At 39.4% G+C, this 17618-nt stretch overlaps 2 protein-coding genes across 2 annotated transcripts; both read right to left on the reverse strand.

Moving 5' to 3' along the window:
• Positions 1-625: 625 nt before the first annotated feature.
• snrpg (small nuclear ribonucleoprotein polypeptide G) lies at positions 626-4676 on the reverse strand. The gene is made up of 4 exons (XM_062961010.1): positions 4527-4676; positions 2780-2802; positions 2109-2233; positions 626-816 (listed from the first exon to the last, which is right to left on the reverse strand). Exons 1-4 carry the CDS (start codon positions 4556-4558, stop codon positions 766-768), a joined length of 231 nt encoding a protein of 76 aa, XP_062817080.1. The 5' UTR covers positions 4559-4676; the 3' UTR covers positions 626-765.
• Positions 4677-5957: 1281 nt separating this feature from the next.
• fam136a (family with sequence similarity 136 member A) lies at positions 5958-15952 on the reverse strand. Its single transcript, XM_062961009.1, has 3 exons — positions 15782-15952; positions 10560-10700; positions 5958-7030 (listed from the first exon to the last, which is right to left on the reverse strand). The coding sequence occupies exons 1-3, from the start codon at positions 15881-15883 to the stop codon at positions 6842-6844; spliced, it is 432 nt and encodes a 143-aa protein (XP_062817079.1). The 5' UTR covers positions 15884-15952; the 3' UTR covers positions 5958-6841.
• Between the last annotated feature and the right edge of the window lie 1666 nt (positions 15953-17618).

The following is a 17618-nucleotide window of genomic DNA, read 5'->3' on the forward strand; positions in this document are numbered from 1 at the left end:
AAACTACAACTCCCACTATGGTGTGTCAGTCCCCTCAGACCACCAAAGATCTCCAGTATTTTTTGATGGTCATGGGGGTTCTGTGTGCCAAGTTAGTTCCAGGTCCATTGCTGGTGGAGTTCAGAGCTTCTTTGATTGCAGGTGAACTATACATCCTAGTCCCTACTAGTCCTATACATCATGGTAAATTCTCCCTAAACCTCTCTAGTATGTATGTTCAGTTGCTGATCAATTCCTCTGTTTGCTGAAAGGGTTAAGGGAGAGGCAGTGGGCGGGGTCATGCAAATTCCATACCAAGTGAGAGAGTAAGGAACACTGGGATGTCTGTGATGGAGGAAACATAAAATCTACGATGAAATGGTCCCCGTCTGAAAGCCTTCACTTGGGTGGTGGGCAGTATGGTGTCTGCTGAGGACATGGGCAGGGCTCTTAGGTGTGTTTACTGTGCTCTCTCTAACCTGCAATGTCATTGGAAGGAGGGCCAAACAGCTGTTTGTGGAAGTGGGAGCTTTGTTTGTGGAAGTACACACCCCAGTCACACACATACATATGTTCACTTTAGTTATGTGTATAGTTTGGGAACTCGGCATAATTCATAACAGTTGAGTGAAGCTTTCAAAAGAAGAAATTTTAACCCAGTTTTAGCAATTTATTTTTTAAAAAACCTCACAAAGAATGGGTAATTTCCCCATATCTTGCACAATACAAAATAACGATATTTTAAAAAAGAAAAAAAATGCATTGTAGTAGAGCCCAGTGGTTCCTTCACACCCGTTCCAAAGCTTCTAGCATAATAATACTGTTTCCTCGTATTACCTAGAAATCAAAACAGTGATGTTAAATGGCAGCCTTTCACTAGTTAGAGACATAAGAAAGAAACTGAAGTGGAGAAAGGTATAGCCTCAAAAAGAGATACAGACAGTCCCAAAGTAACAAAGGACTCATAGATTAGAGCGGGGGTGAGGCAACAGGAAGTGAGAGAAATCTACTCCTCGAGGGGAAATTCACTTCTGGAAGGGTTATTATCGGGGAAACGAGGTCTCCACTGAAGCTTTATCCCCAATCCTTGTTTCCAAAACAAGCCAAATTTTCCAAAATCCAATTATCACAGGGACAGAAGGTGAGGTGAAATCTGAACACGGGTACAGACAGCAAAACAGACACTCTTCCCTATATAATCCAAAGTATGCATATATAGTTGGAGTTACACTTAAGAAATGTTCCGACTTCCATATAACTTGGGGACTGCCTGCACTGTATACAGAATGATAGGATATATCCATGTCATGATCTCCAATCCTTGATATCTCTGGTCAGCTGACAAGGAACAGATGCCAGCCATAAAACCTCAATGACCCTCTGGTATGTGGGAGCCCCTATATATGTGGGCCAAAGAGAAGGTTCTGGGATTCGGTAGAAATTGTCGGATTCTTTTCTCCCAGTTGTGCTATGGGTCAGTCTTCCAAAGGAAAAAAGCACCAAGACACGCTGGTAGATTCCAACAGATTTTATTGTACCGAATGCCATAACCTTCTCTTTCGCCCACATATATAGGGGCTCCCACATACCAGAGGGTCATTGAGGTTTTATGGCTGGCCCGTTTTATGGCTAGCATCTGTTCCTTGTCAGCCGACCAGAGATGTCAAGGATTGGAGATCATGACAATCCAATATACACAGGCCTTCCCCAAGTTATGAACAAGAGAAAGATTTGGTAAGCTTTATTCTTAAGCTGAATTTGTAAGGAAGTCGGAACAGGGACATTTTTAAGTGAAACTCCAGCCAACACACACATATATAAGTATATGTGTATATATATGTGTGTGTGTGAGAGAGAGATTTTGAGAGCCTAGGGCACACAATATAAAATACACACACAGACATATCAACAATATTATTATTACAAGACATCCTTGAGTGATGAACATCCAACTTGCAAATGATTTATGTTTTTGGCTAGGGTTATACTAAATACGACTTTCACGCAAATTTGACTTAAGAACAAACCTATAAAACCAATCTTGTTCATAAATTGGGAGCTGCCTGTATTTCCTATCATTCATTTTGCAGCTCAAACCATTATTGCAATTTCAATCTGCCTGTGCTTACCACCATCCCAATGTTATTCTGTTGTCCACCTGGGGCCATTTCCACGCACTCATCTATCACGAGATTCATAAAGGGATCGAATCCTCTTAAGATCCCCTGGACGTGCCGGCCGCCATTTAATTTCACTGTAAGGAATGGTCAGCCGGTTAGTATGCCTGCTCTCCATCACCATCTAAAGTTCAGTGTTACAGGTAAGTAGGTATCACAAGACTAATATCATTCACTAAATTCTGGTTCACATAAGGAGAAAAAATTGCATTCAGTGGACAAGTATCACATTATGATTTCTGTCTCCCTCTGTCCTTTATTTGGAGAATCAATGGCCTTGCAAATAGGAAACAAATTGCTACTATTGCAAGTAGCATCAGATAAAGTATAACAACAACAACAATAATATTTTTTATTTGTTACTCCCTCTCCTTAGGGCTTGGGGTGGAGAAGAATACAATTTAAACACAATGCCATTCAAGTAAATATATTTTTTAAAACTTAGAACAAAGGTTACAACACGTTAAAATGATGCAAATTGATATTTTTATGGAGCAAGAAGGGGTTGGAAATTGTTTTCATATGAAGCAACTACTGTTTATACAATCCATGGAAGGAAACAGTAGGTGGCAACGTGCATTTTCCTCTCAAACCTCAACAAACAGAAAAGATATTTTACTCACATGACAGCTTCTTATCCATAAATCTGAAATTTAAAAAGAAAAAATGTATAAGAATGATTGAAGTAAATGCAAAAGTCTTATAGGACTAACATCTACTGTCAATGGTTATCCCTATACATACATACATATATACAATATAGTATACAATAATATAATAATATAATATATTGTATACAGTGTTCCCTCACTACTTCGCGGTTCACTTTTCAAGGAGTCACTGTTTTGCGGTTTTTCAATAAACTCTAAAAGACTATTATAAATCATAAAAAATTACAATTTACAGCCTAAGGAAGGGAGGAAGGAGAAGCCGAAGGGAGAGAAAAGGAGCCCAAAGGAGGTGATTTATCAACACACGACTGGTTGATAAAGACTTAAAATAGTGTATAACTACTAAAATAATGTATAAATATTAAAATAAATATAGTGTCCCTACTTCGAGGATTTTCACTTATTGCGGGTGGTCCTGGAAACTAACCCCAGCGATAAGTGAGGGAACACTGTATACATATAATATTGATAATAATATAATAATATTAATTATATATTATATGTAATATTACTAATAATGTTACAGCATAGTGGTATTGTTCAACATAGTAATATATAATGCTAATATTGTGCTATGCTAATAATGTACATGTAATTGTATGTACATATAATTTGTAAGCCGCTCTGTGTCCCGTAAGGGGTGAGAAGGGCGTGATAGAAATGTAATATAAAACTATTTCTTGATTTAAGGCGTCGTTGTGCTGGCTGAAACCGGAACAGGGGATGGGCTGGAGATGTCACTGCCTTGTTCCTTTCATTACAGGCTGCTACTTCCCGGCGGATGTTAGGTGGTGCAATGCCGGCTAAACAGTATAATTTCTCCAGTGGTTAATAATATAACAATAAATAGAAGACATTTATTTATTTATTTATTTGATTCATTTATATGCCGCCCTTCTCATCCCGAAGGGGACTCAGAGCGGCTTACAAATTAAATTTGCATACAATATTATATTATTAGCATAGTACAATACTGGTAATAAATTACTATATTGTACTGTATCAATATATAGTAATATTATTACTACAGTAGAGTCTTGCTTATCCAACTTAAACGGGCCGGCAGAATGTTGGATAATAAGGAGGGATTAAGGAAAAGCCTATTAAACATCAAATTAGGTTATGATTTTACAAATTAAGCACCAAAACATCATGTTATACAACAAATTTGACAGAAAAAGTAGTTCAATACGAAATAATGCTATGTATTAATTACTGTATTTACGAATTTAGCACCAAAATGTCACGATTTATTGAAAACATCAACTACAAAAATGCGTTGGACAATCCAGAACGTTGGATAAGTGAGACTCTACTGTACATTATATTATTAGCATAGTACAATACTGGTAATAAATATCTACTGCAAGTTTGAATAAGCATGACTTTAAAGCAGGCATGGGCAAGCTTGGGCCCTCCAGGTGTTTTGGACTTCAACTCCCACAATTCCTACCGGCTGTTAGGAATTGTGGGAGTTGAAGTCCAAAACACCTGGAGGGCCCAAGTTTGCCCATGCCTGCTCTATTTTTTCGTAGCTCTATAGCCGAAAACGTATAGCGCAATGCATGTTGGGAAGGGAGTAGGCCCAAAGCGGCCTAGCGGTCTTTCCCGGCCTTCCTTCGTTCCCGACCCTTTCGCGTTTAATTCCCGGTCTAACCGCTTCCTCGATGCCGCCTCCGTTTCCCGGACCTGTACTCACTTCTTCAGCTCCGGCGGGTGCGCTTTGCTCATGATTCCACCTCACAAACAGCTTCTTTCGGACGCTCAAAACGCTCTCCTTCGGCTAAGCCAGCGGATAACGTTCGACCAATCAGGGAGAGCCCGCCGCGCAAGCGCAGAAGCAGGAAAGCGTGAGCCCAACTCGACCAACCAACCAGCCAATCGCTGCGGGGAGGAGAGCTAAGCCCCGCCTCCGCAAGCCTGCCTTCCAATCAGAGGCTAAGCAGATGAAATCCCCGCTCACTCGTTTTTGGAGGAGGAACCTTTTTTCTAGAATTCCGCGCGGTCCTAATGCGCGCCAGTTCCTGTGCAGCAGCACGTGGCCGAGTTCAGTTCCTTTCTCTGGATTACAATTCTGGGATCCAAGAAAGGATCTTTTCCTAAAATTGGCATATGGTTGCATATCTTTATATATGAATACCTGAAAGAATTCTAGATAAAAATAAGCTCATCTTCAATGTGGCATTTCCAGTGTGTAAAATAATACAGCCTATAAATATGCATATACAAATGAATAATAATAATTTCCTTATTTACACCAACACATATATAATAAGCATATATGAGTGTGATGTGGAATATATATATATATATATATTCACAAATATAGTTATATCTAAAGTAAAAATGAAAAATCAGTTATAAGGTACACATATACATATACACATATATATTTGTATGTGTGTATATATATATGTATATATATAGATGTGAGTTTGTGTGAGCATATATTTATTTATTACAACATATATATATACTGCCCTAATAATAATAATAATACAATATAATATTAATTATATATTACATGTAATATTATTAATATTACAGCATATAGATATAGTACAATATGGTAATTTATTGCCAGTATTGTGCTATGCTAATAATATAATAATATTAATTATATATTACATGTAATATTATTAATATTACAATATATAGATATAGTACAATATGGTAATTTTTTGCCAGTATTGTGCTATGCTAATAATATAATATAATAATATTAATTATATATTACATGTAATATTATTAATATTACAATATATAGATATAGTACAATATGGTAATTTATTGCCAGTATTGTACTATGCTAATAATATAATATTGTATGTAAATTTAATTTGTAAGCCGCTCTGAATCCCCTTCAGGGTCAGAAGGGCGGGATATAAATGTATTAAATAAATAAATAAGATATAAAAATATTAAATATATATTTTATATTACATGTAGTATTACTAGTAATATATAATAATATTGTGCTATGCTAATCATATAATAAATTGTAAGTAGATATTATTTGTAAGCCGCTCTGAGTCCCCTTCGGGGTGAGAAGGGCGGGATATAAATGTAGTAAATAAATAAATATCCAAAAAATAAATTCAAAACAAACACACCTGAAATCCCAGCAATGTATAGTTTTAATTTTTTTATTAAATTCTTTAGAAAATATTTCACAGTTTAAAGAGAAGGAGGAGAAAAAACAGGAAACCAGAAGACCGTTGGCGATTCTTGTTGTTCCCATTGGAACAAATGCACCCGAATTTGTTAAGAATGGCCTCTGAGCAGCGATACATTTCAAAGTTTCGCTTATATTTTCCATTTTGAATTGCTGTCTGCACAATCTAAGGGCATCCTCATTCCTCATTGAATAGTGCGTCTACACTGTTGAATTAATCCAGTTTGATACCACTTTGAGTTGCAGTGATCCAGGGAGTTTGCAGTTTTGCAAGGCTTCCAGCCATCTCTATTGGGAATATGCTGAACAATATCTCCCAGGATTCCAGCGTTTTGAGCCATGGCAGTTAAAGTGCTGTTAAACTACATTAACTCTACAGTGTGGATGTACCTTTGTTTTGGTTTTTTTTTTGTGGGGAGATGTGCATATAGTTTTAATTCTGCGTTGTGTTTTTTAACTTATTGTATATATTTTTATTGGTTTTTGTTTTTGTCCTGATGTTTTATATTTTATCATTGTTTGTATTTTGATTTTGCTGTAAGCCGCCCCGAGTCCCCTCCGGGGGAGATGGAGGCGGGATACAAATAAACTTATTATTATTATTATTATATAGCCATGTCTACTTTTAATTTTGCATACAATGGGGAACGTACGGGATTTGAGACAGCACCGAAAGGGAACAAGGGCCATTTCTTTCCTCCCGTCCACCCGGATCATGTCAAGGCCACCACAAAAGAGTCTCTGCGTTGTCAGAAAATCCGACTCTGTTGCGTTGCTGCTGCTTCTGCATTTGCGGCCAGCTCTGCAAATCTGCATTGCAAGGCCTTGTGCCTCTGCTCCTACTGGGCGATGCCAGCCAGGTTCTCCTTCATCTTCTTGGCCATGCTGGGGATGAGGCCCAGGTGCTCCTCCACGCAGCGGGAGACGCAGTTCTCCAGCTGGGACTTGACCTGCGGCTCCTTGTTGCCCGAGTCCAAGGCGTCCTTGGCTTTGTCGTTGCAGTGCATGGTGCAGCGGGACAGGCGGTCCTGGGGAAAACAGAGAGCGAGAAGAATGAGGTGAGGTCATCCGGAGTTTTGGAGTGCGGTGCCATCTCTACGCGGATGACACCCAACTCTACTACTCCTTTCCACCTAATTCCAAGGAAGCCCCTCGGATTCTGGACCAGTGTCTGGCCGCTGTATTGGCCTGGATGAGGGCGAACAAGCTGAAGCTCAATCCCGACAAGACAGAGGTCCTCCAGGTCAGTCGTACATCTGATCGGGGTATTGGGTGGCCACCTGTGCTTGACGGGGTCGCACTCCCCCTGAAGGCGCAGGGCCATTGCAGCTTGGGGGTCCTCCTGGACTCTGCGCTGACACTTGAGGCCCAGGTGTCGGCCGTGGCTGGGAGGGCCTTTGCACAACTCAAACTTGTGCGCCAGCTGCGACCATACCTCGAGAAGTCAGATCTGACCAGGGTGGTCCATGCCTTAGTTACCTCTAGACTGGATTACTGCAATGCGCTCTACGTGGGGCTGCCTTTGAAGACGGCTCGGAAATTGCAACTAGTACAACGATCGGCAGCCAGGTTTCTAACTGGGGCAGATTACAGGGCGCGCTCAACGCCGCTGTTTAAAGAGCTCCACTGGCTGCCATTTATTTTCCGAGCCCAATTCAAGGTGCAGGTGATCACCTACAAAGCCCTTAACGGTTTGGGACCCACCTACCTTCGAGACCGCATTTCCCCCTATGAACCCGCACGACCTCTTTGCTCGTCGGGGGAGGCCCTCCTCTCGCTCCCACCACCTTCGCAGTTGCGGTTGGTGGGGACGAGGGAGAGGGCCTTCTCCGCCGTGGCCCCCCGGCTGTGGAACTCGCTCCCCAGGGAGATTAGGCAGGCCCCTACCCTACTCTCTTTCAGGAAGAGCCTGAAAACTTGGCTATTCCAGAAGGCCTTCGTTGACTGATCCTTGTGGGATCATGTTATTTACCTATTAAGCAGTAGACCCTCTGGATTGTTTTTAGGATTCATTCAGCACTTTAAGTATTACACCTGCTGCATAATTATCCCTCCCTGATAACTTGATATTGCTTTGCACCTTGGCCTGGATCTTTTGACCCAAATCGGGATTTTAATATTATTGTGTATATTGACTTTTATGACTGTTTTTAATCATGTTGAAGTTTTACTGCTCAGTTTAATGTTTTATCTGATTTGTGCTGTCGTGTCTGGGCATGGCCCCATGTAAGCCGCCCCGAGTCCCTCCGGGGAGATGGGGCGGGATATAAGAATAAAATTATTATTATTATTATATATTATTATTACTATTGGGTTGCTGGGAGTTTCCTGGGCTGTCCGGCCATCTTCCAGCAGCATTCTCTCCTGATGTTTTGCCTGCATCTGTGACAAGCACCCTCAGAGGTCTGTTAGAAATGAGGCAAGTGGAGTGCATAATATTTCAGCCCAGCCACTGACCCGTCTCTGGTCACACTTGCAGCTCCAACTTTCTCTCCACACTCCAAACTCCAGTCCAGTCTGGAATCAGGGCCAGTCTAGGATACTGGTCAGTCTGGGAACTGGTCAGTCTGGGCCCATAACCAAAATGTCAGAGTAATAGCAGCGCAGCAGTAGTTGGATGGAGTCAGTGGAACGCAGAACAAAGACACACCCAGAGACGTTGGTAAAACTATATACAGTAGAGCAGGGGTCCTCAAACTTTTAAAGCCGAGGGCCGGTCCACAATCCTTCAGACTGTGGAGGGGCCGAATTATCATTTGTAAAAAAAACTGAACAAATTCCTATGCACACTGCACATGTCTTATTTGTAGTGCAAAACAACAACAACAATGAAAGAACAATACAATATTTAAAAATGAAAACAATTGTAACCAACATAAACCTATCAAGATTTCAATGGGAAGTGTGGGCCTGCTTCTGGCCAATGAGATAGTCAAGTTAATTAGGATTGTTGTTGTTGTTGTGTGCCTTCAAGTCATTTCAGACTTTGGCCGAGCCTAAGTCTAAAATTAATTATTTATTCATTTACTACATTTATTTATTACATTTATATCCCGCCCTTCTCACCCCGAAGGGGCCTCAGAGCAGCTGTATGTACATACAATATATTATATTATTAGCATAGTACAATATTAACATTATATATTACTATATTGAACTATACCACTATACTGTAATATTATGTGTAATATATATCATATAATTAATATTATTATATGGTATTATTAATATTATATTGTATAACATTATAATATTTTTATCAATATTATATGTATATATAATATATTATTTAAAATGATATAAAAATATATTATAAAACTGAGGGCAGGGGCCAGGTAAATGACCTTGGAGGGCCGCATCCGGCCCCCGGGCCTTAGTTTGGGGACCCCTGCAGTAGAGTCTCACTTATCCAACATAAACGGGCCGGCAGAAGCTTTAATAAGCGAATATCTTGGATAATAAGGAGAGATTAAGGAAAAGCCTATTAAACACCAAATTAGGTTATGATTTTACAAATTAAGCACCAAAACATCATGTTTTACAACAAATTTGACAGAAAAAGCATAAAGGTTATGTTGTAATTAGTGTATTTACGAATTTAGCACCAAAATATCATGATATATTGAAAACATTGACTACAAAAATGGCTTGGATAATCCAGAAACTTGGATAAGCGAGGCCCGTTTTCAATGTTTTCAATAGATCGTGATATTTTGGTGCTAAATTCGTAAATACAGTAATTACAACATAACATTACTGCGTATTGAACTACTTTTTCTGTCAACTTTGTTGTTAAACATGATGTTTTGGTGCTTAATTTGTAAAATCATAACCCAATTTGATGTTTAATAGGCTTTTCCTTAATCCCTCCTTATTATCCAACATATTCGCTTATCCAACATTCTGCCGGCCCATTTATGTTGGATAAGTGAGACTCTACTGTATATATATCTGTGGAATGATGTCCTGGTGGGAGAAAGAACTCTTGTCTCTTTGGGGCAAGTGTGAATGTTGCAATTGGCCTGCTTGATTAGCATTGAATAGCCTTGCAGCTACAAAGTCAATCAGTGAGGGTAACTGCATAAAGATCTGTTGGAAATGAGGCAAGTGGAGTGAATAATATATAAGCCTGTGGAATAATATCCAGGGCGAGAGAAAGAACCCTTGTCTTTTTAAAACAAGTCTGGATGTTGTAATTAGCAAGCTTTAATTACACTGAATAGCCATGAAGTTTGCAAAGTCCGTCAGTGAGGGTATCTGCATAGAGACGGCCTGGCCTGTGTTGTCTGGAGGCACCCTCTGCTTGGGTGGAGTTAACACTTATGATACATTCCTGTTCCAACTTTCATACAGATTCAACTTAAAAACAACCCTACAGAACCTCTTTTGTTTGTAACTTGGGGACGGCCTGTATTGGACTCCAAGGGCCCCAATCCATGGATAAAGTCTAGTTCTGGACAAAGACTCTGGGAGACCTGGGTTCAAAGTGGTATCAAACCGCATTGACTAGGCAGTGTAGATGCGCCCCCGTCCTCTTTCTTGCCTTGCTCTGCTCACCTGAAACCTCTCCAGCTCTTGGGTGACCACGGCTTGCGCCTGGGCCAGCGGAGCATGGCAGCGCTCAATGCACTGGTGCACTTGCTGCATGGAGGCCTTGTCGTTCTCGCAGCAGGAGGCGCTGCACCGGAACATGATGCCCTGCAAAGGGAGGAGAGTCAAGTAGAGAGTATAATAATAATAATAATAATAGTAAGCTGGTGGCAGAGGACCCTTACAAGTAAAACAAGCAGTCAAAGAAGAAGAACATGTCCTGGCAGAAGATGTAAAGCAAAGTGAAGAACCTGCTCTGATTGAAGTCAAAAATCAGAAACTCCTCAAAGCACAGCAGACAAAAAACCAGTACAAGAAAACCGCACTACAAACTAGAGCTGACAGCTGGCACAACAAAACACTGCATGGAAAGTTCCTTGACAAAATTGAAGGAAAAGCTGATAAAGAGAAGACCTGGCTCTGGCTCACGAATGGGATCCTGAAGAAGGAGACAGAAGGCCTGATCCTTGCAGCCCAGGAGCAAGACATCAGGACAAAGGCCATTAATAATAATAATAATAATAATAATAATAATAATAATAATAGAAGACCTGGCTCTGGCTCACGAATGGGACCCTGAAGAAGGAGACAGAAGGCCTGATCCTTGCAGCCCAGGAGCAAGACATCAGGACAAAGGCCATTAATAATAATAATAATAATAATAATAATAATAGAAGACCTGGCTCTGGCTCACGAATGGGACCCTGAAGAAGGAGACAGAAGGCCTGATCCTTGCAGCCCAGGAGCAAGACATCAGGACAAAGGCCATTAATAATAATAATAATAATAATAATAATAATAATAATAGAAGACCTGGCTCTGGCTCACGAATGGGACCCTGAAGAAGGAGACAGAAGGCCTGATCCTTGCAGCCCAGGAGCAAGACATCAGGACAAAGGCCATTAATAATAATAATAATAATAATAATAATAATAATAATAATAATAGAAGACCTGGCTCTGGCTCACGAATGGGACCCTGAAGAAGGAGACAGAAGGCCTGATCCTTGCAGCCCAGGAGCAAGACATCAGGACAAAGGCCATTAATAATAATAATAATAATAATAATAATAATAATAATAGAAGACCTGGCTCTGGCTCACGAATGGGACCCTGAAGAAGGAGACAGAAGGCCTGATCCTTGCAGCCCAGGAGCAAGACATCAGGACAAAGGCCATTAATAATAATAATAATAATAATAATAATAATAATAGAAGACCTGGCTCTGGCTCACGAATGGGACCCTGAAGAAGGAGACAGAAGGCCTGATCCTTGCAGCCCAGGAGCAAGACATCAGGACAAAGGCCATTAATAATAATAATAATAATAATAATAATAATAATAATAATAGAAGACCTGGCTCTGGCTCACGAATGGGACCCTGAAGAAGGAGACAGAAGGCCTGATCCTTGCAGCCCAGGAGCAAGACATCAGGACAAAGGCAATTAATAATAATAATAATAATAATAATAATAATAGAAGACCTGGCTCTGGCTCACGAATGGGACCCTGAAGAAGGAGACAGAAGGCCTGATCCTTGCAGCCCAGGAGCAAGACATCAGGACAAAGGCCATTAATAATAATAATAATAATAATAATAATAATAATAATAATAGAAGACCTGGCTCTGGCTCACGAATGGGACCCTGAAGAAGGAGACAGAAGGCCTGATCCTTGCAGCCCAGGAGCAAGACATCAGGACAAAGGCCATTAATAATAATAATAATAATAATAATAATAATAATAATAATAGAAGACCTGGCTCTGGCTCACGAATGGGACCCTGAAGAAGGAGACAGGAGGCCTGATCCTTGCAGCCCAGGAGCAAGACATCAGGACAAAGGCCATTAATAATAATAATAATAATAATAATAATAATAGAAGACCTGGCTCTGGCTCACGAATGGGACCCTGAAGAAGGAGACAGAAGGCCTGATCCTTGCAGCCCAGGAGCAAGACATCAGGACAAAGGCCATTAATAATAATAATAATAATAATAATAATAATAATAATAATAGAAGACCTGGCTCTGGCTCACGAATGGGACCCTGAAGAAGGAGACAGGAGGCCTGATCCTTGCAGCCCAGGAGCAAGACATCAGGACAAAGGCCATTAATAATAATAATAATAATAATAATAATAGAAGACCTGGCTCTGGCTCACGAATGGGACCCCGAAGAAGGAGACAGAAGGCCTGATCCTTGCAGCCCAGGAGCAAGACATCAGGACAAAGGCAATTAATGATAATAATAATAATAATAATAGAAGACCTGGCTCTGGCTCACGAATGGGACCCTGAAGAAGGAGACAGAAGGCCTGATCCTTGCAGCCCAGGAACAAGACATCAGGACAAAGGCCATTAATAATAATAATAATAATAATAATAATAGAAGACCTGGCTCTGGCTCACGAATGGGACCCTGAAGAAGGAGACAGAAGGCCTGATCCTTGCAGCCCAGGAGCAAGACATCAGAACAAAGGCCATTAATAATAATAATAATAATAATAATAATAGAAGACCTGGCTCTGGCTCACGAATGGGACCCTGAAGAAGGAGACAGAAGGCCTGATCCTTGCAGCCCAGGAGCAAGACATCAGGACAAAGGCCATTAATAATAATAATAATAATAATAATAATAGAAGACCTGGCTCTGGCTCACGAATGGGACCCTGAAGAAGGAGACAGAAGGCCTGATCCTTGCAGCCCAGGAGCAAGACATCAGAACAAAGGCCATTAATAATAATAATAATAATAATAATAATAGAAGACCTGGCTCTGGCTCACGAATGGGACCCTGAAGAAGGAGACAGAAGGCCTGATCCTTGCAGCCCAGGAGCAAGACATCAGAACAAAGGCAATTAATAATAATAATAATAATAATAATAATAATAGAAGACCTGGCTCTGGCTCACGAATGGGACCCTGAAGAAGGAGACAGAAGGCCTGATCCTTGCAGCCCAGGAGCAAGACATCAGGACAAAGGCCATTAATAATAATAATAATAATAATAATAATAATAATAATAATAATAGAAGACCTGGCTCTGGCTCACGAATGGGACCCTGAAGAAGGAGACAGAAGGCCTGGTCCTTGCAGCCCAGGAGCAAGACATCAGGACAAAGGCCATTAATAATAATAATAATAATAATAATAATAATAATAGAAGACCTGGCTCTGGCTCACGAATGGGACCCTGAAGAAAGAGACAGAAGGCCTGGTCCTTGCAGCCCAGGAGCAAGACATCAGAACAAAGGCAATTGAGGCCAAGATCGAAAAATCAGCTGATGACCCAAAATGCAGACTGTGCAAGGAAACCAACAAAACCATTGATCATATCCTCAGCTGCTGTAAGAAAATCACACAGACAGACTACAATCAGAGGCACAACTATGTGGCCCAAATGATTCATTGGAACTTATGCCTCCAGTACCACCTCCCAGCAGCAAAGAACTGGTGGGATCACAAACCTGCAAAAGTATTGGAAAATGAGCACGCAAAGATACTGGGGATGCTGGGAAGTGTAGTCCCACAAAAGAACTTTCCAGATTTTGAGGAGTAAAAATGCAAAAAGGAATATTATAATTATTATGGATCTCTGCTTCACTGGGGATGCTGGGATGTGTAGTCCCACTAAGGAACTTCCCAGAATTGGCTGAAAAAATACAATCATAAAAGGACCGTTATTATTATTATTACTACTCCTATTATGATTATTTTTACTATTATTATTCAGTATCTCTGCTTCATTGGGGATGCTGGGAAGTATAGTCCCACAAAGGAACTTTCCAGATTTTGAGGAGTTAAAAAAAACAATCAAAAAAGGAACATTATTTATTATTTTATTATGACACAGCAAACAAGATAGATATGCTGGATTTCGTATCACAAAATCACAAGTCGAACACTTCCCAAGTGTATTATTATTATTATTATTATTATTTTATTATAACACAGCAAACAAGATAGATGTGCTGGATTTCGTATCACAAAATCCCAAGTTGAACACTTCCCAAGTGTCTAGGACTGTGTGATGTATTTTCGGATGATGCGTGCAGATCCCAGTAGGGTGGCCTTTTGCAGTTGGCAGATATTATTTTTATTATTTTATTATGACACAGCAAACAAGATAGATATGCTGGATTTCATATCACAAAATCCCAAGTCGAACACTTCCCAAGTGTCTAGGACTGTGTGATGTATTTTCGGATGATGCGTGCAGATCCCAGTAGGGTGGCCTTTTGCAGTTGGCAGATATTATTATTATTATTTTATTGTATGACACAGCAAACAAGATAGATATGCTGGATTTCATATCACAAAATCACAAGTCGAACACTTCCCAAGTGTCTAGGACTGTGTGATGTATTTTCGGATGATGCGTGCAGATCCCAGTAGGGTGGCCTTTTGCAGTTGGCAGATATTATTTTTATTATTTTATTATGACACAGCAAACAAGATAGATATGCTGGATTTCATATCACAAAATCCCAAGTCGAACACTTCCCAAGTGTCTAGGACTGTGTGATGTATTTTCGGATGATGCGTGCAGATCCCAGTAGGGTGGCCTTTTGCAGTTGGCAGATATTATTATTATTATTTTATTGTATGACACAGCAAACAAGATAGATATGCTGGATTTCATATCACAAAATCACAAGTCGAACACTTCCCAAGTGTCTAGGACTGTGTGATGTATTTTCGGATGATGCGTGCAGATCCCAGTAGGGTGGCCTTTTGCAGTTGGCAGATATTATTATTATTATTTTATTGTATGACACAGCAAACAAGATAGATATGCTGGATTTCATATCACAAAATCACAAGTCGAACACTTCCCAAGTGTCTAGGACTGTGTGATGTATTTATTATTATTATTATTATTATTATTATTATTATTATTATTATTATTATTATTATTATATGGACCTCTGCTCCACTGGGGACGATGGGCAGTGTAGTCCCACCAAGGCACTTTGCCCAGTTAGAAATGCAAATCTAAAAAAGGGAACTTTGGGGGGATTTCTGCTCCGAAGGAGGAGATCTGGAGAGGAGCAATGCACTCAGGAGAGAGACTGCAAGCCCTGGCCGGGGCGGGAGTGTGGGCTTTGCAGTCCCGGCCCAGGAATGCCCTTGGGAGGAGCCCTCCCTCCCTCTTTGCAAGCCCTCGCACGTGCCAAGGAAGGCCCGACCTGCATCTTCCGGATGCTGCCCCGCTCCAGCCCTTGCACCATGCCGTCGACGGCCTCTTGCACCCGGAGCTGCTCCGCCTCGGCTCCCCTTGCAGCGGCCATGCTGCCTGCCCGGAACCGGTGTCCTTCCCCTTTAAATCCGGGACAGGAGTCAAGAGAGAGGGCGCGCAGCAGCTCCCTCGCGCGGCCGGAGACGGTGCTGCAGGCAGACAAGCTCACCCCCCAGGTTCTGGGAGGAAAGAGGAGGAGGAGGATGACAACAACAACAACAAAAACAACAACAACAACAACACAAGGGACTAGATCAGGGGTCCCCAAACTAAGGCGTTTACCTGGCCCTCGCCCTCAGTTTTATAATATATTTTATATCAATTTTAATAATATAATATATTGTATATATTGCAATATTGATAGTAATATTATAATGTAATCTATATATATAAAAGAGTAATGGAATCACGGCACCAGACAAAACAACAAAACTACAGGCCCCCAACCTCGAAATTTGACAACACAACCCACCATCCACGGCTCTAGGTTGATACAACAAAAAGAAAAGAAAAATAAAGTCCTAATTAAAGAGAAAGGAATAATTTCTTTTATCCAATTGCTGCCAGTTAGAAGGCTAAGCTCCTTCAACTTGGTCTCCTAGCAACCCAATAAAAATAATAAAAAACACTAAAAATAATAACTTAAAACACTAAAAAATTAATACAATAAAATACTATAATAACAGAAAATAACTAAAAATAATACAAAAAATAATAAAATATAATAAATAAAAAGATAACCTACAATAAAATTAATTAGAAAATACAAATAATGTCAAATAAAAATTCCACAACAATTTTTAACCAATACCACCACCACTTTGCCACAGCAATGCGTGGCCGGGCACAGTTAGTACAATATAATACTAATACTGTAATACTACCATATAATAATATTAATTATATATTATATCTTACATGTAATATTATTAATAATATTACAGTATAGTGGTATAGTTCAATATAGTAGTATATAATGCGAATATTGTGCTATGCTAATAATATAATATATTGTATATACATGTAATAATATTATTAATAGTATTACAGTATAGTGGTATAGTTCAATATAGTAGTATATAATGCTAATATTGTGCTATGCTAATAATGTAATATATTGTATATACATGCAATATTGATAGTAGTATTATAATGTAATACAATACAATACTAATACTGTAATACTACCATATAATAATATTAATTATATATTATATCTTACATGTAATATTAATAATAATATTACAGTATAGTGGTGTAGTTCAATATAGTAGTATATAATGCTAATATTGTGCTATGCTAATAATGTAATATAATGTATATACATGCAATATTGATAGTGATATTATAATGTAATACAATATAATACTAATACTGTAATACTACCATATAATAATATTAATGATATATTATATCTTACATGTAATATTATTAAGAATATTACAATATAGTGGTATAGTTCAATATAGTAGTATATAATGCGAATATTGTGCTATGCTAATAATATAATATATTGTACAGTAGAGTCTCGCTTATCCAACGTATACGGCCAGCAGAATGTTGGATAAGCGAATATGTTGGATAATAAGGAAAGACTAAGGAAAAGCCTATTAAACATCAAATTAGGTTATGATTTTACAAATTAAGCACCAAAACATCATGTTATACAACAAATTTGGCAGAAAAAGTAGTTCAATACGCAGTAATGCTATGTAGTAATTACTGTATTTACGAATTTAGCACCAAAATATCACAATGTATTGAAAACATTGACTACAAAACTGTGT

The sequence above is a fragment of the Anolis carolinensis genome, unplaced genomic scaffold (genome assembly GCF_035594765.1).
Source record: "Anolis carolinensis isolate JA03-04 unplaced genomic scaffold, rAnoCar3.1.pri scaffold_8, whole genome shotgun sequence".
NCBI lineage: Eukaryota > Metazoa > Chordata > Lepidosauria > Squamata > Dactyloidae > Anolis > Anolis carolinensis.

What these genes read in the sequence shown, in the direction of transcription:
- fam136a (XM_062961009.1), bottom strand. Translation starts at nt 15,883, where the DNA reads ATGGCCGCTGCAAGGGGAGCCGAGGCGGAGCAGCTCCGGGTGCAAGAG. An exon ending in GCAGCATCCGGAAGATGCAG is followed by an intron (nt 10,701 to 15,781) that starts GTCGGGCCTTCC and finishes CTCCCTTTGCAG; the next exon opens with GGCATCATGTTCCGGTGCAG. An exon ending in AAGAGCTGGAGAGGTTTCAG is followed by an intron (nt 7,031 to 10,559) that starts GTGAGCAGAGCA and finishes TGTTTTCCCCAG; the next exon opens with GACCGCCTGTCCCGCTGCAC.
- snrpg (XM_062961010.1), bottom strand. Translation starts at nt 4,558, where the DNA reads ATGAGCAAAGCGCACCCGCCGGAGCTGAAGAA. An exon ending in TATGGATAAGAAGCTGTCAT is followed by an intron (nt 2,234 to 2,779) that starts GTGAGTAAAATA and finishes CATTCCTTACAG; the next exon opens with TGAAATTAAATGGCGGCCGG. An exon ending in AGAATAACATTGGGATGGTG is followed by an intron (nt 817 to 2,108) that starts GTAAGCACAGGC and finishes TTTGATTTCTAG; the next exon opens with GTAATACGAGGAAACAGTAT.